A 24,495-nucleotide genomic window follows, 5' to 3' on the forward strand; every position below is an offset into this window, starting at 1 on the left:
AGTGATATTTTTATAAAGGTATTTATGTCTTCATATTCACTGACATGTCTGGGATTGCATAGAACTCCCTTTGCTTACTTTCTCCAACAACTTGGACAGACTTGGTAATGGGCTTAATGCTATTAGAAGCCTCTAAATATTTTCTCACTATCTCCATCATTGAAAAGAAAATAAATTACTCAGAGGCGCCTGACTGGCTCAGTGGGTTAAAGCCTCTGCCCTCCGCTCAGGTCATGATCCCGGGGTCCTGGAATCGAGCCCCGCGTCCAGCCCCGCATCAAGCCCCGCGTCAGGCTCTCTGTTCTTCCGGGAGCCTGCTTCCCTTCCTCTCTCTCTGCCTGCCTCTCTGCCTACTTGTGATCTGTCAGGTAAATAAATAAAATCTTTAAAAAAAAAAGAAAATAAATTACTCAAAGGGCTGAGGAACTCTCTCCACTGGTGGGAGAAATGAATTTTAAATCACAACAGCAGAGAAAAATGCATACACTATGTCAAATGTGACTTATCTTTTTAATTGGCAGAAAATGTTAAGAGTGAAAAAAATAAATGGTCCTTGGGGACCTACAGTCAAGAGTCATTGATTTTCTGAGTAATGAAGTTTGGCAAAAACACAAGTAACACTGGCTTCAGTGGGTAGTGTGCCTTTGTAGATAGGAGGATGTTAGAGCATCATTTGATACAGGTCAGGAGGGCAACTCTATCATTTAAGTTACATAGTTAATTTGTTTTAAACTTTCACATCCACTAAGGCATTTGGAAGATTATAATACTTTATTTATGAATGAAATCCTTTATTATATAAATGTTTTATTATCATTGGCTAATTTTAATCAGATAAGCACAAGGAAACATTTATGTAATTATATAAGGCTACCGCTTGCATTATAGAACTTACCTTTTCAGATTTTTTTCTCCAAATATATCAATTGCATTATAAGTATTAATTATGAGTGCATAAAGATTTTTGGTCATATTTTATAATTGGATGCAAAACATATGCTTCATCATTGCATAGTAACACAGACATATTTAAAGCCACTAATTTTGCACTTCCAAATGTTCAAAATGGTAAACTTAGTTATGTATATTTTACCACAATAAAAACATATGCTTTCATGTATTTATTAATTTATTCCATGATATGCCTTTGTTTTTTTTCCAATTATTCAGTATTAATAATGTTGGCTCTATGAATATTTTGGCAATTTTAAACTAATGCCTGTATTAAATGTACAGTGTTCTTTATTTTTATAGTTATCAATCATTCTATCAAAAGTATTTTCATACAAATACTTTTGCATGTGTGATAATGATTGATGGAAGTGAAATTTCTAAATAAAAATATTATTCTGCTTTTAGAAAATTGGTACAATCAGAGCCATAAGAATATTTTGGATCAAACATGTGTCACCATAATTAGGTTTTAGTGTACATTGTTTTTATTTTTATACTTACTTGTATCTTGTTCTTTTAAATGTTAAATATGAATTTTAAGATTTTAGTGAATCTTTAAAAGTGTCATTGCTGAGGATGAATAAAGATGGTGGAGAAGTAGCAGGCTGAGATGACATCAGCTAGCAGGAGATCAGCTAGATAGCTTATCAAACCATTCTGAACACCTACAAATCCAACAGGAGGTCAAAGAGAAGAAGAGCAACAATTCTAGAAACAGAAAATCCACCACATTCTGAAAGGTAGGACCTGTGGAGAAGTGAATCCAAAGCTACGGGAAGATAGACCATGCGGGGAGGGGCCTGCTCCCGGCAAGCAGCAGAGCAACAGAGCACAAAATCAGAACTTTTAAAAGTCTGCTCCACTGAGGGACATTGCTCCAGAGGCTAAGCCGGGGTGAAGCCCATGCGGGGACAGTGTGGTCTCAGGTCCCACAGGGTCACAGAAGGATCAGGGGCATCTGAGTGTTGCAGAGCTTGCAGGTATTAGAGTGGGGAAGCCAGCTACAGAGCCAGAGCCAAAGAGTGAGCTCTCAACTCAGGGTTACCTTAAATTGTGATCCGAGGCACCGGCCCCTGCTCTGTGAGCAGGGACTTCACAAGATCTGGAAGACCACCATGCAAGAGTGCAGTGACCTGTTGGGTTTGGAGACTCCAGGTGGGGCTGTGTACCAGAAACAGACATGCTTGTTCACAGGCTGGGTGAGCTTAGAGCACCACCGGAGGCCAGGGAGATGGGAGTGATTGAGTGCTTTTCTCCAAGGGCGCACTGAGGAGTGGGGTCCCGAGCTCTTGGCTGCTCCAGGCCGGAGATTGGAGGCTGCCATTTTCATTCCTGTCCTCCAGAACTCTATGATAATGTTCAGGGAACAAAAGCTCCCAGAGGCAAACCTGAGCGGATTACTTAGCCTGGCCCCTGGTAAGGGCGGGGCAATTCCTCCTCAGGTAAAGACACTTGAGAATCACTGCAACAGGTCCCTCCCTGAGAAGTTCAGCAAGAAATCAAGCCAAGACCAAGTTCACTTACCAAAGAGAACAGCAGAAATCCAGAGGAGAAAGCAAAGCATGGAATTCATAGCTTTTTCTCCATGTTTTCCCCATAGTTTTTCTTTAGTCTTGAAAAGTTAATTATTTTTAATTTTATTTTTTTTCTTCTAAGTTTTTTTTTAACTTTCACTCTTTCCTCTTTTAGTGTTTTTTAACTAGTTTATCTTAATAATACCTTTCATAAGAAAATATTTTTTAAAACTTCATTATTATATTCATATTTTCTCCTTCATTGTATCTAACTTAATTTTTTTGTATATACATAGGGTTTTTTCTTCTAAAAAAATATGGGATACAACTTCTTCTACTAGATAAAAATATACCCTAAATCTAGCACAGGGCTTTGTTCTAGTCTCCAGCCTGAGCAAATTCTCTCCACTTTCTTTTTCTTTACTCTCCCAACCAACTTATCAACTCCTTTTTTAGAAATTAAAAAAAAAATCATCTTTATAGTCATATTCCATCCCTTCATTGTGTTTACCTTTATATATGGTTTTCATTCTTTAAAATTTTTGGAGGTAGTTTCCTCTAACAGACCAAAATACTCCCAAAATTCAGTGGGTGACACTGTACTATTCACCATTCTAATATATATATACTTTCTTTTTTATATTTATTCTTCCTTTTTTCTTTTTTTTCTGAACTTCTTTTTACCACCTTTCTTACCCCCACAATTTGGTGTCTCTTCTGATTTGGTTAAAGAATATTTTCCTGGGTCTTTGCCACTCTTTTAGTACTTTATTTGCTCCTTCATATATTCTTATCTGGATAAAATGACAAGGCAGAAAAAATCACCACAAAAAAAAGAACAAGAGGCAGTACCAAAGGCTAGGGACCTAATCAATATGGACATTGGTAATATGTCAGATCTAGAGTTCAGAATGATGATTCTCAAGGTGCTAGCTGGGCTCAAAAAAGGCATGGAAGATATTAGAGAAACCCTATCTGGAGAAATAAAAGCCCTTTCTGGAGAAATAAAAGAACTAAACTCTAACCAAGTTGAAATAAAAAAAAAGCTATTAATGAGGTGCAATAAAAAATGGAGGCTCTTACTGCTAGGATAAATGAGGCAGAAGAGAGAATTAGTGATATAGAAGACCAAATGACAGAGAATAAAGAACCTGAGCAAAAGAGAGACAAAAAAACTACTGGACCACTAGGGGAGAATTCGAGAGATAAGTGATACTGTAAGACTAAACAACATTAGAATAATTGGGATTCCAGAAGAAGAAAGAGGGGAGCGGAAGGGATATTAGAGAGAATTATTGTAGAGAATTTCCCTAATATGGTGAAGGGAACAAGCATCAAAATCCAGGAGGCACAGAGAACCCCTCTCAAAATTAATAAGAATAGGTCCACACCCTGTCACCTAATAGCTACCTATTTTATTAAGATGTATTAAAGATCTACTACATCAAATTGGTATGGCATAATATGTTTATTTACAGAGATAAATTCCAGAACTATCCATGAATAATCCTCTTTTCTACAATTTGCTTGGTTTTATTTTTCCCCTTAGATTATACAAAAGAAGAAATAAATGAAAAACCACACAGAAATAACAGAATTTATCCTCCTGGGATTGTCAGATGATCCACAGCTTCAGAGGGTGATCTTTGTCTTTCTGCTCATCACCTACATGCTCAGCGTCACTGGGAACCTGACCATTATCACCCTTACCCTGCTGGATTCCCACCTCCAGACTCCCATGTATTTCTTCCTCAGAAATTTCTCCTTGCAAGAGGTTTTATTTACAACTGTCAGCATACCCAAGTTCCTGGGCAGCTTGATTACAGGAGATAAAACCATTTCCTTTAATGACTGCATGGCTCAGTTCTTTTTTTTCATCCTCTTGGGAGTCACTGAATTTTGCCTTCTGGCTGCCATGTCCTATGACTGTTACATTGCCATCTGCAAACCTCTGCATTACATGACCATCATGAATCCCAGAGTCTGCAAACTCCTTGTCTTTGCCTCTTGGTTGGCTTCATTCTTAAATCATATTCCCATTACTCATGCAGTTCATACAGCTTGATTACTGTAAGTCCAATGTTATAGACCATTTTACCTGTGATTATTTCCCCTTACTACACCTTTCTTGTCCAGAAACAAAATTCCTAGAGATAGTGGGCTTTTCCTGTGCTGTGTTTACGCTACTGTTCACTTTGGCATTAATAATTCTATCCTACACATATATCATCAGAACAATTTTGAGGATTCCTTCTGCTAGTCAGAGGACAAAGGCCTTTTCCACCTGTTCATCCCATATGATTGTCATCTCCATCTCCTATGGCAGCTGCATTTTCATGTACACTAATCCAGCAGCAAAAGACAGAGTGTCTCTGAGCAAGGGTGTTGCTGTGCTAAACACCTCAGTAGCCCCCATGCTGAACCCCTTTATTTACAGTCTAAGGAACCAGCAAGTCAAGTGAGCCTTCATGGAGAGGGCAAGGAAGATTGTATTTTTCTCAAACAAATAAAAAATAAAGGATAAAAGTGTTGTCATCAATTAGAGGCATAATGAACAAGTAAACAAAAAACAGGTCCCTCAAATGTCTATGAATATCAACATAGTCTCACTACAGTTTTACTTCATTGCTTGTATTTCTGTTGCCAGCAGTATACTGAGGATATTTGAATATATATTTTTTCCATTTAAAAACCAATCACTTTCTCATGCATTTCCCTTCCTTTGAGCTAGTCTTTCCACTCTGTAACTATAAAAATGACCTCATTTTCTTCTTCTAAATATTTTTTTAATTCCAATTTTTCCACAATAATTCTTAGAAAATGAAGATACATAAAAAGAACAAGAGCATAAGAGAGAAACTGTTTATAATTCCATCAGGAAACACACCTTCTAGAAATTCAGAAAATATTAAGTCATGTTTAACACTTTTAATTTACTATACAAAGACCATAAATATAGTCATGGCTTAGAGTTATAACATTCTCTTACTTTTTCTGGCTATTTTGATATAACAGTTTATACATACAATTCATTTAAGTGCAAATGATGCAAAACCTTATTTGTTTCATGATATACTTTGTTCATAGAAAAATCATTTTAACAAAAATCAGTTAAGAACTCACTATCATTGTGTTTATTCAGTACTATACTGGATGTTCTAACCAGGAGACTAGCAGGACAAGCACCAATACATTTACTAATATTAGAAAGGAAGAAACAAATAAATCTTTCTTAGCAAATCACATGGTTTCCTCCTAAGGCCTTAGTGCATTTACACTAGATGGTTCTTAAACCAGACACAATCCTCTCCCAGATATCTGCATGTCACCTCAATAAGGCCTCCCCCAATTTCTCTACATAAAATTATAGTAGCCCCCCACTTCCAAGGTTTTTCAGTTTTCCTTTACAAAATAGTTACTAATTTATAAAAGACCATATAATTTAGGAATCAATCATGCTCACATCAGTAGCTTGAAACGTGCCATGTGAGAGACTGCACATCTTGGAACAAAATCAGCTCTACACATCAGCCCCTCACCTCCATCCCCTGAAAAGCAGTTGTTAGACTTTTACCAAAAGTCATTAATACTACTCCCTTAGAACCTGCATCTGCCATGTAGTGGGTTTTCAATAAACACTGAGTACATAAAAATATTTGAATAATTTAGAATGGTTCCAATGCCCTACTGCTCTGACTAAATATTTTACCCAACATAAACATATCTAATAATGTACATAACAGTGAGTTAGCTTTTAAAACAGTAATCAAATGAAGTGTGCATTTTATTATAACTAGACATTTTGTATGACAAAGGAATAATTAATTGAATATTTTCTAATGCACCTGGTGTTAATTTTCCTCTTTTATTTTACATTAGACCTTTTGACAACTATGCAAAAATCAATTTATTTGATGTATATTGACTTTTCATGAAGTTATTGAGAACAATTCTTGTTAAGGTGTGCATTGAAACTTTCTAATGGTAGGAACTCCCATGATGCAAACCCTTATTTTTTTCACACACAAAAAGATTCTCTTAACTCTATGGGTTACACATAGTAACTTATCAGATCCAACATCATCTGTCAATCGATACACTTCTGAGATTAAAAATTCAATTTATAGAATAATAGCTCAATTAAATGATGGTAGTCAGTAAGTAGAAGGCCAACCAACATCTTGTGGAGTGGCTTACCTCCACAAAAGCATGATAATATATCACTGAAAATGATTAGTAATACATACTGGAAGTGTTCAGTAATACGATGCCAGTTCAGGTTTTAGAGAAAGTCTTAAAAGATTTGGATCCCTTAACCATTTGATTTAACAAATTTTGTCTTTTGATTTAGAACATGTTACCGCAAACCATTATTTGTAATTAAAATCCATCCTCCACTCTCTGAGGAGAGTGAAACCTGGTAGCTTGAACGATGTTTCATTGACCTAAAACATAGTCAGTCATCAACCTCAGAATACATGGTGGTAATTGACACATTATTAAAAAGCAGATGCCTACTAGCTTGTGGATAGGAGGGTAACAGATTTAATCAGTCTTCTTTAAAAGTAAATTATTCTGAGGCCTAGAGAAAAGCTAGACAGCTATTAGGAACTAGGAATAAAGCAGTAAGGGTAGAAAGTTAGAGAGTGAGAGGGTGATCAAGGAGGAAAGAGAGAGACAATCCAGTATCTAGGAGTTTGAGAAAAGATATGGAGAAGAAACATGTCTAATAGGATATTTCATGAAGTGCAGTGCTTTGTGAGATAGAAATTCATTCCCTTTCCCTGTGAGTCACTAAAGATTGTGTTGCTCACAAACATACAAATGGTGGACACCAGACAGTTTAATTTCTTTCTGCCTCACTCTTTCTTTTCCTGAATAATAATAGCACTGACCTCAGATGGTTTTGTTTGTCTGCCTGTTTGAAAAAATGAGATAATTTTATGGTCAGTGCCCGGTAATCAATAAAAGCTCTGAATAAAATATAAAAAGAATTGCTATTTGGATACAAAACTAAAGGCAAAGGAATAGAATTTTCACAAATAGAAAATCAATTTCACCATCTCCACTGAAATATCTTGAATAAATATTTTCAATGCCTATTTTAATGTGTAGCAGTTATATATAAATTCTACACATCTCAGCATCTATGTATTGTCCTATGTGTGAGCCAGTGGTTTGTTCATCCTTTCCCACTTCTTTTTTTTGTCTCATTTCCAAATACTCTCATCTTTCAATCTTGTAAATGATCCACACCCCACCCCCCCCACAAATAGTGTTAATCTGCACTACTGGTATTAAATGCACACATGTTTTATGTCCACATTTATAACTGCAAAGAAAATAAAGCTAACTTGTTAAATATAAAATTATATTACACATATGTGTACATATGGTATTCATATGTATTTATTTTTTATTGTATTTATTTATTTGACACAGAGACAGAGATCACAAGTAGGCAGAGAGGCAGGCAGAGGGGGCGGGGAAGCAGGCTCCCTGCTGAGCAGAGAGCCTGATATGGGGCTTGATCCCAGAACCCTGAGATCATGACCTGAGCTGAAGGTAGAGGCCCAAGCCACTGAGCCACCAACGTGCCCCTATATTTCTATACTATATTACACTTCTAGGAATAAAAATGACATCTCTCATTGAAGGAATTGTGGATTAAACAAGTTCAAAATATCCAATGCCAGCTTTCCAGATATTTATTGTATTGATTCATAAATATTCTCAATATGAGAAGATGTCATATGCACAAATATAAGTAACTGTTTAATGGAAGTAAATAACACAGTGAAGAAAGTAGTCAAAAGGCAATAAAAGCCACATTAGGGAGGGGCTGGGAATGGCTTCCCTAAATTCAAAGGGTCAGTAGAGGTATAAACCTCCTGGTCAGTCTTTAAGAGGTTGTCCATTTCAGAAGACAATAGGTCATACTACAAATCCACAGCAGTGTTTTCCACCCTTTCATCCTGATAAAGAATTCTTCTCTAGGTTGCCAAAATTCAAAAGATATCAGCACACTAATTCTACTGGAGACAAGTCCAGTTTCTGGAAGAAAAATGTGGATTCCTTATGCAATCACAGAAGAGTGAAATTCTACACTTGATCTTAGCCAAAAGGCCGAGAAGCAATAGAAGTGTGAAATTCTAAATCAAGCTTTCACATACTTAGGATCTCGCTGTTTGTGTAATTGTCTATTTACCTGAATCATTTTGCTTTTTGTACTTCTTAATCAATATTTATAAAAATGATTCACCTCTGTCTTTAATGATTCTTCTCCTTGGCATTCTGTTTACTTAATGAATTCCCCCGGGGCCAACAAAAAGACACCGATAAAATAAGTCCAGTTCCATTTGTATGTCAGACATAGAGAAGAACATTTCATATATTTCTGTTTCTCAAAACTGTTTGCAGGAAAATATAGCAGTCCATGAACTTGAGAAAAATATTACTTAGGTTTTACAGATGTATAATCATAGAATTACAAAATATTTATTTTAAATGTTTGCATGAATAGAAAGAAAAATGACTGGATAAATAAGTGTTTTGTAGTATATGAAAAGAGGCAAATGGAAAAGTAGTAGTCAATCTAGGTGTAACTGAATTTGTATGTGGAGTTTGATAGATGAAAAGCAAGAATGAGTTGAATTAAATAAAAAGTTGTCAGCATTTTATAGTATCAGGAATGACGGATATCATGAGTCGAAGAGAATTATAATCCCTAAGAACCATGAAAAGGTTAAATCAACACACTTGTTTTGAGAGCACAGTAGAAACCAAATATTTTGCTAACTCGATTTACCAGCTCTGAAATTGTGTAAATATTTAAGCAAATCGGATGATAAAATTTGAGACTAGGTCATCAAGAAGAATCAGGAAGTAAGTAAATTTTTTATTCTTCAATATAACATATGGAATCTTCATTTTACTTAAATGTTTTAAAATCATGTTTGCATATATGTTTGTGGATTTACAACCATTTCAATATTAAAAATTAAATAATTGCTTACTACCAAGAGACTCTTAATAAAATCCTAAAACAGGAACACAGAAATTAATCTTGGATTGTTCAGTTTTTTCTAATTTGAAAATGTATTCTGTTACATACACAAGATTATTATTAAAATTCCCTATTGGAAAAAATATCTGCTTCCCAGTTGATATTATGTTGACCTACTACTTGTTCATTTTCCATAGCAGTATTATTAAAAAAAAAAAAGGAAAAGAAAAGAAAATGATTATGCATTGAGTGAATTCAACTACTTCTAGGCAACTATTTAATTTAGTAATAGAATGTTACCTTATTGTCCTTCTAGCCTATCTATCAACAATGCAAAAAATATATATATAAGAGTGTGACAGCATCAACCAAACTCTTAAAGTAATTCATGAAAGAATGTCAACAAAACATTCCCATGCATAAACATGCATGTTGTACAGTGAGAGGATTACTCACAAATTAGATGACTAATTTTGCAACCTTGTGAAAGTTTCCTAAACTATGTAGGTCTCAAATTGTGGAGGCAGGCCTAAATAACCCCTGTGAGATTTGAAACCCTGTATTTAGATTATCCATAATCCAGACTAGTTTTTATAATATTGAAAAGAAAAATATCAATTAGAATATCTTCATGATTTTTTAAAAAGGAGCTAAATATTTTCAAGAATAATTAGAATCTTAATATTAAAAAAATATTAGAATAAATAGCTTCTGCTTAAATGTTAGCACAAGATTTTTTTTTATCCATGGTGCGTGACAGTGCATTTTCAACAAAAAGAAATCAGTATTTATTTTTTTTTATTTTTTTATTTTAATTTTTTTATTTTTTCAGCATAACAGTATTCATTATTTTTGCACCACACCCAGTGCTCCATGCAATCCGTGCCCTCTACAATACCCACCACCTGGTGCCCCCAACCTCCCACCCCCCACCCCTTCAAAATTCTCAGATCGTTTTTCAGAGTCCATAGTCTCTCATGGTTCACCTCCCCTTCCAATTTCCCTCAACTCCCTTCTCCTCTCCATCTCCCCTTGTCCTCCATGCTATTTGTTATGCTCCACAAATAAGTGAAACCATATGATAATTGACTCTCTCTGCTTGACTTAAGGAAATCAGTATTTAACTTCAAAGAATATGTATTACTTGAATATGAGCTCCAGTAGAAATTGGAGAGTTGCTGAAGGAAAACATTTGTTTTGGGGTTTCATAGATTATTCATCACTGTGGATATTTTTAAGATTCTGTACTCTAGGGGTGCCTGGGTGGCTCAGTGGGTTAAGCTGCTGCCTTCGGCTCAGGTCATGATCCCAGGTCCTGGGTTCGAGCCCCGCATCGGCTTTCTGCTCAGCAGGGAGCCTGCTTCCTCCTCTCTCTCTGCCTGCCTCTCTGCTTACTTGTGATTTCTCTCTGTCAAATAAATAAATAAAATCTTTAAAAAAAAAGATTCTGTACTCTAACCTCAATCTTGTTTTAAATTTTTATGTCCTACAGGGGAACACACAGTTTCTGCTCTAAAGTTTCTGCTCTAAAGGGGGGAAGAAAGGATCGGCAATGAAAAACTGCACAGTACCCACAGAATTCATTCTTCTAGGGCTATCAGATGACCCACAGCTTCAGATTATGATTTTTCTCTTCTTAATTATCACATATGTGTTAAGTGTCACTGGTAATTTGACCATCATCACTCTCACCTTGGTTGACTCCCATCTACAGACCCCCATGTATTTCTTCCTCAGGAACTTCTCTGTACTAGAAATATCCTTTACAACTGTCTGTATTCCTAGATTTCTGGGCACAATTATCACCAGAGACAAGACGATCTCATACAATAATTGTACAGCTCAGTTATTTTTCTTAATCTTCATGGGAATAACTGAGTTTTACCTTCTAACTGCCATGTCCTATGACCGCTATGTTGCCATCTGTAAACCCTTGCATTATACAACCATCATGAACAAAAGAGTCTGCAGTTTACTTATCTTTTGTGCTTGGCTGGCAGGATTCTTAAATATCTTCCCACCAGTTATTCTTTTTCTCCAGTTAGATTACTGTGGTTCCAATGTCATTGATCACTTTGCTTGTGATTATTTTCCCCTCTTGCAATTATCTTGCTCAGACACATGGCTCTTAGAAGTGATCGGTTTTTACTCTGCCATAGTGATTCTGCTTTTCACTTTGGCACTAATAATTTTGTCCTACATGTTCATCATTAGAACAATTCTGAAACTACCCTCTGCCAGTCAGAGAAAAAAGGCATTTTCTACATGTTCCTCACACATGATTGTCATTTCCATCTCTTATGGAAGCTGCATATTCATGTATGCCAACCCTTCTGCAAAAGAAAAGGCATCATTGACCAAAGGAGTGGCTATTCTGAATACTTCTGTCGCTCCTATGATGAATCCATTTATATATACCCTCAGGAACCAGCAAGTAAAGCAAGCCTTTAAGGATACTATCCAAAAGGTTATGTTTTTCTCCAGTAAATGAAAGTATAAGGAGCATTAAAAGGATGACGTTTTTGTAAATACTAATATTCACACTTTCTCAAAACTCCCTTTTCTTTACTAGAGTTATGTATTTCCCCCTTTTTTCCACTCCCATATTAAAGTTCCTAATCATTGAACTCAATACATTTGATGAACTGAATATTGTTTCAGAATTTTCTGTAAATTCAAGTTTTTTTTTTTTTTCAATGCAGTAAAACATCTGGGTTAATGATTATGATTCTGAATGATAGTGGTTTACCTTTGAAGAGACACTGGGCATTTAGTTTGATGGAAAGAGTGTCAGGATTGATGTGGATTTCTGAACTTTTCATTCTTACCCAGTAATAGAAATGAATGTTATTAGAAAACTCTGATTCTCTTTGTCATTTCCACGAAATCAAGTAAACACAATCACCAGAGGACTGGGAATAAAATATAAATATCTACTTTAAAATATTAAAAGATTAGAGACTCATACGTACTAAAAATATTTATACCCGTTTATCATAATTAAGATGCTAATGAGGAGGAAGAGAAAGGAGGTAAAAGGGGGTAGAAGATAACATATAAATTTTCAGCAATTCCTACCTTCTAGAGCTATTGTTTTCTTTGTCTTGACTCATTTAATCCTGCCAGCAACTTTATGGGGTGCTATTCATTACTCATCTCTCTTAGTCAGAAGTATTTTTCCTTAGGCAGATCAAATGTCTCCAAAAATTAAAAAATAGGCAAAGAACAGACAATGTAAAAATACACAAAACATATAAAATGGATGAAACTATGATAAACCACTGGAAGTTCACCTTTCTGGAGAACCAAGCTTTATTTGTGGCATCTAGAACCCACTTTAGGGTTTTGGGAAGTACAAAAGAGAAATAACATCTACTAATAATATTCTACACGCTCTACTCTGTATTAAGCAAATCACATGCAGTATTTATTTTACAAAACTTCTGAGAAAGTGAACATTATTGCTTCCGATTTATAGGTGAATGAACATGATGAAATTGAAGTTGAAATTTCAATGTACAGAGATTGCAGCTTTCAGAACTGGCATTTCAGTCACTTTCCTTTCACCTCAAAACCCAGACTAGTTGGGTTACTTTCATCTTCACCCTGACTTTCACTGGTAATAAATTATAATAAATGCTCATGTTCAATATTAGGATCGTTACATTAAAGGACTTTGTAATGTTTAATGAACTCATCCAGGCTTTTCTTACTTTATGGCAAGCTTTGGGGATCAGTGATGAGAAGAAGGATTCTTGCGCTAACATATCTCAGATTCTAGTGGGGGAGAGAGACTACATGAAATTAAAATTTAATTTGATCAATGCAGTAACTTAAGCATGAGAAGCCTATTGGCCAGGTAATGTTATCATTGTCAAAGAAAATGTCAGTTTTCCTGCCTTAGCACAATTAGTGTCAGTTTCACTATAATTGCTAAATGTTGATTCTTTTTTTTTTTTAAAGATTTTATTTATTTATTTGACAAACAGAGATCACAAACAGGCAGAGAGGCAGGCAGAGAGAGAGGGGGAAGCAGGCTCCCTGCTGAGCAGAGAGCCTGATGCGGGGCTCGATCCCAGGACCCTGAGATCATGACCTGAGCCAAAGGCAGAGGCTTAACCCACTGAGCCACCCAGGAGTCCCTGGACTACTAAAAATTCTAAAAGATTTTTCAGACTTTGACTTAAAAGTATGCTTTTATGAAAACAATTCTAGCTAAACATCTGTAAGTAGCTCTGTCCTTGAAGGTTTTGGAGCTCAACCTCCATTTCTTTTTTTTTTTTTTTTTTGAGTTTTTTTTTTAATTTTTTTATTTTTTCAGCATAACAGTATTCATTATTTTTGCACCACACCCAGTGCTCCATGCAATCTGTGCCCTCTACAATACCCACCACTTGGTGCCCCCAACCTCCCACCCCCCACCCCTTCAAAATTCTCAGATCGTTTTTCAGAGTCCATAGTCTCCCATGGTTCACCTCCCCTTCCAATTTCCCTCAACTCCCTTCTCCTCTCCATCTCCCCTTGTCCTCCATGCTATTTGTTATGCTCCACAAATAAGTGAAACCATATGATAATTGACTCTCTCTGCTTGACTTATTTCACTTAGCATAATCTCTTCCAGTCCTGTCCATGTTGCTACAAAACTTGGGTATTCATCCTTTCTTTCTTTCAAAAAAAAAAAAAAAAAAAAAGAATGTTGATTCTTTTTAACCCTAAAGTCACATGCATAAGACAAACCTTGTCTGCTTTGGCTGTTATCTCAGTTTTCACCTTTATTTTATTTCTTTGTCATAATCACATATGTTTAAAAAAAAGTTATACTATTTCCTCAGTAATATGGGTTTTTAAAAAAATGTTTATTTATTTATTTGACAGAGAGAGACACAGTGAGAGAGGGAACACAAAAGGGGAATGGGAGAAGGAGAAGCAGGCTTCCCACCAAGCAAGGAGTACGATGCGGGGCTGAATGGAGGGCCTGATCTCAGGACCCTGGGATCATGACCTGAGTGGAAAGCAGACACTTAGCGATGGAACCACTCAGGTCCCCCAGTAAGAAGAGTTTTTGAGAATAGGATATGATACTCTCCAAGACTCTCCAGCAAGGTTCCCTTTACCCTCAAATGGCATTGTGGATCATTCATTCATCTACACTCAGTTAACCTGGTACCACACCGTATCTATTACTATCTCAGATCTATTTTGAAGGAATTTATATCAATGACCATAGTCAAGATTTCTAAGACTTTTTCAGGCATATATCATTTTACATTAGGAAACACTGAGATATATTTGACAAATTAAGTCCATGCACAAACTAGGTAAACTAAAATAAAAACCAATAACAATATTTAATACCTATTATGTGGATATTAACAGCTTACAGATTAGGAAAACTCACAAATATAATTTCTTCCTCTTTTTTTTTTTTCTTACCTATTATACTTTTTAATGCTTTAGAGGAGCAAATGATGAAAAGTTTTTTCTAGCTCTCCAAATTCTGTGTCTTCCTTTGCATTTGCTGTTGCATTTTTTTAAACATATAATGCATTATTTGCTTCAGGGGTACAGGTCTGTGAATCATCAGTCTAACACAATTCACAGGACTCACCATAGCACATACCCTCCCCAATATCCATCACCCAGCCACCCTTCGCCTCCCTCCCACTCCCCAGCAAACCTCAGTTTGTTTCCTGAGATTAAGGGTCTCTTTTAATTTCTTCCTAATTCTTATAGTGAAAATCATTCAGATGTTATTTCTGAAAAGACTTTCAAGGCAACTACATTGCAGGCATGCACTAGCCATTTGGATTAATAGAACAGACCATTTCCACCTTATAAGATTTTGAGCAACAGATAAAAAGGTAGACAAATAGCATGGAGGACAAGGGGAGTTAGAGAGGAGAAGGGTGTTGAGGGAAATTGGAAGGGGAGGTGAACCATGAGAGACTATGGACTCTGAAAAACAATCTGAGGGTTTTGAAGGGGCGGGGGGTGGGAGGTTGGGGGAACCAGGTGGTGGGTATTGGAGAGAGTATGGATTGCTTGGAGCATTGGGTGTGGTGCAAAAACAATGAATACTCTTACGCTGAAAAAAGAAAAGGTAGACTTTTCAGTATGGAATTAATATTTTATAAAAACATATACCCAGGTCCATATGATTATAAAATATAGGCCTGCTCACAACATTTCCAACAATGCAGTAAGAATTCTGAGTAAAGGTAAGGAATATAATTAAATGGATATCCTGGGCAAAAAGAATAATGATTGCAAATAGCAGCTGTAAAATGAGCGAAGTGAATGGGAATTGCGTGGTTAGAAACAGAAAACAGCAAGTAGTCATTACTTCTCTTTTATGCTTTCTATGAAAAGCTGATTTTATTGATTCAATTTATTATGCACAGAAAAAAGTTATGCTATAAAACCAATACTAGTGTTCCTCATATGGATAGTATATATTTCTTTCTTTCTTTCTTTCTTTTTTCTAATGTTAGCAGAAGGGTTTATCAAGGTATGCCTTAGTACAGGTGCTGGGGCTTGTCCATGATGCTTTTGTTGCATAAAGCGCAGACCTCCTGCCAATCCTTCTTGAGCAACAACACCTGGAAGTTGACAGCTAAGTGGATGTTGCACACAAGCTCATCACCTGCCATCTTCATGTGGCCAACAGCCACTGCCAGACATAGCAACTTCTTCACCTGGAATTGGACTGCGGACTTCACTTTATCCACTTTGACCCCCATGTTCTCATTGTGGGTCAGCATGGAAGGGAAATTGCCAACTTTATTCAGGCCTAGACCCAAAACTTGTGGAATCTGCTTGATCAGAGATTCTGAAGCCAAAAAGGCATCACACTTCTTGGTCATATTCTTGACTAATTTTTTTTTTCTTGTTGAGTTTCTTCAGGGTCTTAGTGTCCATGTGGGGAATATCCACAATCTTGGACTCATCACAGTGCTGCTGAGCCCCCAAAACTTGGGGCAGGGAGTGGACTTGAGCCTGAATGTGCCTGCGAAGCATTTGTCCTTCTGTGGGTTATAGTTCTTCAAGCTGATCTGCAGCTCCACCATCTCCAGAAACTTCTGACACTGGCACTGATTCCCATTCAGGACTTCCCACACCACCAGTACAGGGTGTCACTTGGAGACTTTGCTGCTCATGGTGCCTCATGACACAATAACCAGATGAAAGAGCAACATTATATGTTTTAAACTCTCTTCAACATTTTACCTACCCCCCACAAGATATTAACCATCCCTTTAAGTGGGTATACTTTTTTCCTCCTTTTAAAGTAAAAGGCAGATATTCATAGGAAACAAATAATGTATATATCACCAATATGCATCTGAAAAATGATTCAGATCAAAACTGTGTCCCCCAAAGAAGCCATTGTACCAATTGCTAGGGGAGGTGAGAAATTTTGCAACATGAACATACACAAAGAAATCTTAGATTTTCAGAATAGGATGCTATTTCTTCCACAAAAGCACTTTCTTTCACAAGAGTACTAAATAAGCTCATCTAATATGTCAGGCTTGGCTTATGGGGATTTCTTTCCAAAATAACATATCTTAGAAAATTAAAAATTCATAAGACAGCTACTCTTTTCAAATTAAACTTAAATCCCTAAATTTACATGCAGAATATTGCTTTCACTAAAGAAGTTTAGAATCCCAAACTCTTCCACTGGTAATCTCAGATATAACATATGCCTGTATGATAATATCATTTCTCATTGGAAAGAGTTTCTGTCATTTTTGGATTGAGCACTGAGTTATCCACAACAACAACTGCAGCCATAATCATAGATTATGGGATTAACAACTGATTCTCTCACTGATAGATAAAACTTAGTTGTTCTCCATCAGTCTGATTTGAGTCACAGCAAGTCTTTGTATACTTAAATATCAGATCTCTTTGGTGTTCATCATGCCCTATACCACTCTGTCTGATGGTAGATCTCCAGCGCTAAAGTCCTCAAATTCACATTGCCCTCTTTGCTCCATCTATAAAATTGGCTTTGTATTGCTGTAACTCATAGTCAAATAGGATTACATGAGCCTCATGATACAGTATGTTTATCAATATGATTAGAAATTTTCACCATATACTAGAATGTCATCTTTCTCGATGCTAGATCTTCACAGACTATGAACGTTTTATAGAAAATGGAATACTTTGTTCATTAATCCCTACCAAAGGGCTTACCATAGTGCCGTCATTTACTAAAATATTTGTTAATCTACAAAAGGATGGAGGCCTCAAAAAGCCTATTCCTATATAAACTATTAATACCTCCTGCCTTAAAATTATCATTGCTCTGCTCTGATATCCTGTTTGAATAATTTTTTTATGACTCGGTTTTCTAGGATGCCTTGTTTTTCAAAACCATGGACAGAAATCACTATACCCCTTCAACAATACAGTTGTTGAATAGCAGCTCCTCTTAAACTCATTACTCAACAGGCAGAAACTCTCTTTTCTTTTTAGGTCTACCTCCCAGGATCTCCACTGGGGACATATACAGGGCAAAATTATATCTTTTAATCATGGTACCAGCTGGAACCCTATGGTTAGACTTCCATGGGTATCACACTTTTAATGTTTTCTTAACTTGAGATGTTTTCATACAGACAATAGTGAAAATCACAATGGTACTCAACAATATTATTCACTTAGCACATCAATGGCTTTCTTGACACGGATGCCTTCGGTCTCAGGAGCAGCTCATATACTCCATTATTCACTCCACTAAGTCTCCATTTGTGCAATCTTGGAAAAATTAGTGAAACTCTCAGTGAGTCACTTACTGATATAAAAATTAAGGAAAATAATGGGAATTACCTCAGAGGGTAGTTTAAATATTTATTCAGACGTGGCTAACAAACTTGCCTAGTACCTCCCAGGGCTTAATAAATTAAAACTATTACTATTATCTTAAGTAATGTTAGTTTTAATTAAATGTCATAAAGCCAGCAACATGCAATTTACTCAAAAATAATTTGCCTTTATGCATCACAACAGTGTCTGTAGGACAACTGTCCTTGTAGAGTACTTTATGTGGTATTCCTTCATCTGTAAATTGAAGATGACAATAATGCTTACTTCATTTATTGGTGAGTAATTTAGATGACTCTTTTACATTTCACTACTCTACTACTGTTTTATTATGAACTTATACATTTTGCATCTTCTAAATTCCATCATATATGTCTATCTATATGCAAGGACTGCAAAGGCTACATTTTCAGTTGTCTTTGAAGCTAGGATTCTAAATATCATTTTAGTTCTGCCAATCAGATAACTTCATAAAAGATACAAACTTTAAACATTGTTACAGGGGTGCCTGGGTGACTCAGTTGGTTAAGTGACTGCCTTCAGCTCAGGTCATGATCCTGGAGTCCCAGGATCGAGTCCCACATAGGGCTCCCAGCTCCATGGGGAGTCTGCTTCTCCCTCTGACCTTCTCCCCTCTCATGTTCTCTCTCTCTAATGAATAAATAAAATCTTAAAAAAAAACATTGTTATAGTTAAGCATCTACATTGCTGGTGTAGATCATAGCAGATTCAAATGACCCTAAATTTTATAGCAATAGCACTAGATTCCTGAGGAAGAGTTACTATGGGGACTTAATTTTGTGAAGCAGCTTTGAGGTCATTCCACGAAGCTCATCCTAAAATCTGCCTTTAGGGATGCCTGGATGGCTCAGTCAGTTAAGTGCCTGCTTTTGGCTCAGGTCATTGTCCCAGAGCCCTGGGATCGAGTTCCGCATCAGGCTTCTTGCTCAGTGGGGTCCTGCTTCCCCCTCTGCCTGCTGCTTTCCCTGCTTGTGCTCTCTTTCTCTCTCTCTCTCAGACAAAGAATTAACAAAAATACTTTAAAAAAATCTGCCTTTAGCTCTCTTTATAATTCCTTAAACTAACAATTACTTGATACTAAATAGATTTATTTTTAATTAGCTTCCTTAAATCTTGCTCTCTGCAACTGTAGTTGATATATAGAGAACCTATCCCAGGAACAGAATCTTTTTTTTTTTTAAGATCTTTATTTATTTATTTGACAAGCAGAGATCACAAATAGGTGGAGAGGCAGGCAGAGAGAGAGGAGGAAGCAGGCTCCCTGATGAGCAGAGAGCCAGATGCGGGGCTCGATCCCAGGACACTGAGACCATGACATGAGCCGAAGACAGAAGCTTAACCCACTGAGCCACCCAGGTGCCCCCCAGGAACAGACTCTTAAACCAATAAGAATCTGGAACCAATTTGTTAACCCAGATTTGTCTGAAATCAGCAATGATTCCATTAGACACATAAACACTGATAGTCTACATGGACACATTTATAAGGGAGAGTTATCTAGAATTAAAAGCCTACTAAAAGCAAGGCTGAATAAAACTGAACAATGAATACAACACTTATTTAGGAGCTAGCTGCTTCCAAATATATTAGACAGCTTAAAAAAAGAAAATGTAACTTTAAAGTTTCAATTATGTGATAACTGAAGAGATGATATAGCCAGTATTAAATCCTTATCCTACAGCTTCCTTAGTTATAAAGCTGATTTAATTCACAACTTCTTCACATGTCTTATGTGAATGCTAGGACACTGATTGGGAAAGAATGGGAACTGATCAATGGAATGAAGGTATCTCTGTGGATTCAGATGACTCAGAGTACCTGAAAGTGAAAGCACCATGTAGATTCCCTTGCCAACAGAAGGAACCGTATTTATCTTCCTCTGCTTCGTGAAACTATAGAACCTCTGTAGTTACCACACATGAAGGAATTAGCTTTAAATTTTTCCTTATGTGTACAGTCACCATTCCTATTTTCTGACCTATAATATGTATCAGAATCTAGCCTTACCAGGCAGTGGTAAGCAAGCACAAACTCAGGAGAAGGCATAATTACACTGAAAAATTTTTCCTGATTTTGATAATTTATCAAAATTAAATATGGGAACCTATGTTTGGATGGATTCTCATGGCACATATCCAGGAGAGAAGAAACAGAATTTTACATTATGCCAAATTCATTGAAATAAGTGCCTCTATCAGAAATTCTGGGTTTCCTAAGCCACCTTGAATAGCTAGAAGTTCCACTGGAGGGGCACCTGGGTGGCTCAGTGGGTTAAAGCCTCTGCCTTTGGCTCATGATCCCAGCGTCCTGGGATTGAGCCCTGAATCAGGCTCTCTGCTCAGTGGGGACCTTGCTTCTCCCAACCCTTGCTTCCATCTCTGCCAATTTGTGATCTCTGTCAAATAAATAAATAAAATCTTTAAAAAGAAAAAAAAAGAAGAAGTTCCAGTGGATTCTCAGGAGATTACTGAACTGATAATTCTGAGTTAACTTATAATGAAAAAGTTGAAATATTATAAATTCCTTAATATAATTACAATCAATAGATTGATGATATAGTTTGGAAAGCATTCAACATGTTTAAGCTATTCACTGACCTCCAAACTCTATTCCCTAAGACACCAAGAGTTGAAACAAATACAATGACTTTCTTTTTTAAAAAACTGAGGAGGGCACCTAGGTGGCTCAGTTGGCTGGGCAACTGCCTTTGACTCAGGTCATGATCCTGGAGTCCTGGGATCAAGTCCCACATTGGGTTCCAGCTCCATGGGGAGTCTGCTTCTCCCTCTGACCTTCTTCCATCTCATGTTCTCTCTCACTCTCACTTTCTCTCTCTCAAATAAATAAATAAAATCTAAACAATTAAAAAATTAAAAACTGAGTAAAGGAGCACATAGGTGCCTCAGTCTGTTGCGCATTTGAATCTTGATTTCAGCTGTGGTCATGATCTCAGGGCCATGAGATCAAGCATCCTGTCATGTTCCACACTCAGCAGGGAGTCTGCTTGAGGATTCTCTTCCTCTTGCTCTGTCCTTCCCAGCTCATGTTCTCTCTCTTCCTCTCTAAAATAAATAAAATCTTTAAAAATTAAAAAAAAAAAACAGGAAAAATGGAAGAAGGGGTAATGACTAAAGTGGGAGGTACTCTTAGTGAAGGAGCAATTGAGTATCCCCACTAATGTCTCCCTTAAATCTTCAAATGATGTAAGCAAGCTATTATCCAACACCCAAGGATGTCTAGATTGGTAATAAAAATGATAATTGACAAAATCGACCTTCCTATAGGAGATTCTTCATGAAAGTCTAGGAGAGAAATAAATGGCCAACCCACTGAGGTAATTCTTATTCAGTAACAACAGCAGCAACCACAATAAACATAATGTCTTATGAAAGCCTGACCTGAATTACTATGGTTAATCACAAACTTTCATCCAATGCAAACCTGAATCAATTTCCAGAAAAAGAGCATCTTCTGTGCAGCAGAAAGTGTTCTGTTACAATTTAAGAAAGACCCTGCAGGTTCACAATATACATACAATGAATTTCCTTGTCAATTTGTAATGGCTAGTTACCAGAAGAAGAAAAAACTGAAACTGGTTGACAGACAATTCTGCATCATATAATATAAATGCAATAAATAATCTACTGAGTCAATGAATCTCATTCAGGAATGGCCCTAAATCATAGGATAGGATGTTTTTCCAGTAGAATCATTTCCAGAAGCTTACAGATAGTCAGATGTTAAGATTTTGTACTGTTTCATTAACATTAGTTGATGGTATATTGGGTAGCAAGAGGCTTAGAAGAAATATTGGAGTATCAAAACAAAGAGAGTTAGGAAATTGGTACTTGAATGAGACTCTCATAATGGAACCAGAATATTTAGGTGTTTGTGTGCCATGTGACTTTTCAACAAAAACTCATCTGAAAAGGAGATTTATAATAATCAAGAGGATAAGATGACCCATTTTATGAAAGCCATTCACTTTTCCTGAACCATTTATTTGAATACTTGATTACTAAGTTAATGAAAAATATGGCCATGAAGGCAATGATTAAATTTATGTAAAAGTTACCTGGATGTCAAACCTGCCAGTACCCAGGATCATGCTGAGCTTTTGATATAGCTCATATGCTAGAGGGAACAACCAGCTACCTGACAGAAAATTGATAAGTTTACACCCCTTTCTTCATTGAGGGGACTCCAATTTGTACTCACTGGAAGAAAAACTTTTTCTGAATATGTATTTGCTTCTGTTTCCCACAAGGCTTCTTCCTGAAATACCATCTGTAGGGTACTAAATATTTTATCCCAAGTCACAATGGCCTAAAGAAAATTGGTTCTGAAAATGAACTCATTTGAGAGTAAAAGAAGTGAGGCAGTGACGTGTATACATATTATTAGATACTATATCATCTAGAAATGACAAACACAAAATAGCTATGATGATAAATTCTGGTCATTCATGAAAATTATGAGTAATAACCCAATAACTGGGGTTTGTGGAAAATGTCTAGGTGCCAAGTATCTGCAGGGGTCTTACTAGCATCACCATTTAAGGGGTAAATTAAAATGGAACGTACATGAGAGATACAGGAAGCATTCATGTAGGCAAAACATTTTGGTTTCTCAGAAATGAGGTTTAGGTCACCATACCAATAGCCAAGCAAGGTGCTGACTGAAGAAAAAAAAAATGTAAATGTGTATATATACACTACATAATGATAAAATTAAGAAAATATCATTTAAAACAGCTTTTTTTCTGACTTGGGGAGAAGCTCTTAGGACGTGCTAAGAAGCATTGCTTTGTTTACAACAAAAGATACAATGAACAAGGTAAATCACACAAGCAGAAAGGAGTTTATTAATATGCCATCTGTAAATCTAACCATCATTTTTTACCTGTCTTTTGCTTATTTATAATTTTATATATACTCATTAATTTTCATTTATTCATTTTTTCATTTCATTTTCAACTTTATAAAATGAAGGCAAATACTAGATATTCATTTTTTTTAAATTGTGCATACTGGATAATTGCTGAGTAGTACCACGTCTATCACTGGGGTAAAATATATGGTCTCAGGTGTGAATTTAAAAGTAAACTAAAGCTAAAATACAAACAAGTCTTATCATTAGTAAACTGATATGGCATACCATAGACTTAACACAATCTTCAGTCTTTGATGGATTTGTCTTTAATGCATAAAGGATTGTTATGTCATTATTTATATGATTATTCTTAATTTAACAGATTTATTACTTATATTCTGTCAATCTTTATACATTGTCCTACAATCTGTTATTGAAGATATTGATATAAAAGCAGATTCTACTAAAAAATTTGAAAGTAAATAAGTTACTATGTTCACTGGAAATATGTTTTTGTTTAAAATTGTTGTTAGAAGTATTTGTTTGGGGGCATGTGGGTGGCTCAGTTAGGTTAAGCCTCTGCCTTCAGCTCAGGTCATGATCTCAGGGTCATGGGACTGAGCCTCTCCCTTGCTGCCTACTCAGCGGGGAGACTGCTTCTCTCCTTCTCTCTCTCTGCCTCTCCTCCTGCTTGAACTCTCTCTCTTTCTCTCTCTCTCTCTCTCTGAAATAAATAAATAAAAGCTTAAAAAAAAAGAAGTATCTGTTTGGGTACTGTACTGCTTTGCATAGTATGCTTCAAAATTCATCTCTACCTGGAACCTACAGAAATGACCTCATTTGGAAATAGGATCTTTGCAGAGTTAACTGAAGGGGAGCAGAATAACATTCCAAAATATGCCTTTTTGGCATAGGATTATTTTGAGCTGGTTACTCTTAAAAAGTAACAAAGGAAAAGCTCTGAAAACTGAGAAGTTACTTTTTTGGAAGACACATTTATTTATTTATGTTCAGTTAGCTACTGTAAAAAGAAAGAGAGAGAGAGAGAGAGAGAAAATATTTAAAGGACGAGAAAAAAATTACTCAGTACCACCACCCAAAATAAAAAAATAAAAAAAATAAAAAAACTTGTCAACTTTCTAATGTATTTTTCTTCTGTTCTTTCTCCTATCTACAGATTGTTGTTCACTTTTCGTAGACATTTTGGAAATCACACCATATGTTTAATATATTACCCTGATGAATAAAACGTTTCCTATATCATTTAAAAAAAGACACTTTTATATGGGGAAG

General features: G+C 36.1%; 1 protein-coding gene and 2 pseudogenes across 1 annotated transcript; 2 read left to right on the plus strand and 1 right to left on the minus strand.

Annotated features, from left to right (window-relative positions):
• The first annotated feature begins 4,038 nt into the window (after positions 1-4,038).
• Positions 4,039-4,930, plus strand: LOC125107750 (olfactory receptor 6C1-like; annotated as a pseudogene).
• A 6,096-nt stretch (positions 4,931-11,026) lies between these two features.
• Positions 11,027-11,965, plus strand: LOC125107749 (olfactory receptor 6C3-like). The gene has a single exon (XM_047743118.1). It carries the CDS (start codon positions 11,027-11,029, stop codon positions 11,963-11,965), a length of 939 nt encoding a protein of 312 aa, XP_047599074.1.
• A 4,024-nt stretch (positions 11,966-15,989) lies between these two features.
• On the minus strand, positions 15,990-16,631 carry LOC125107752 (60S ribosomal protein L10a-like; annotated as a pseudogene).
• Between the last annotated feature and the right edge of the window lie 7,864 nt (positions 16,632-24,495).

The sequence above is a fragment of the Lutra lutra genome, chromosome 8 (assembly GCF_902655055.1).
Source record: "Lutra lutra chromosome 8, mLutLut1.2, whole genome shotgun sequence".
In the NCBI taxonomy this organism is placed as follows: Eukaryota; Metazoa; Chordata; class Mammalia; order Carnivora; family Mustelidae; genus Lutra; species Lutra lutra.

What these genes read in the sequence shown, in the direction of transcription:
- LOC125107749 (XM_047743118.1), top strand. Translation starts at nt 11,027, where the DNA reads ATGAAAAACTGCACAGTACCCACAGAATTCATTCTTCTAGGGCTATCA.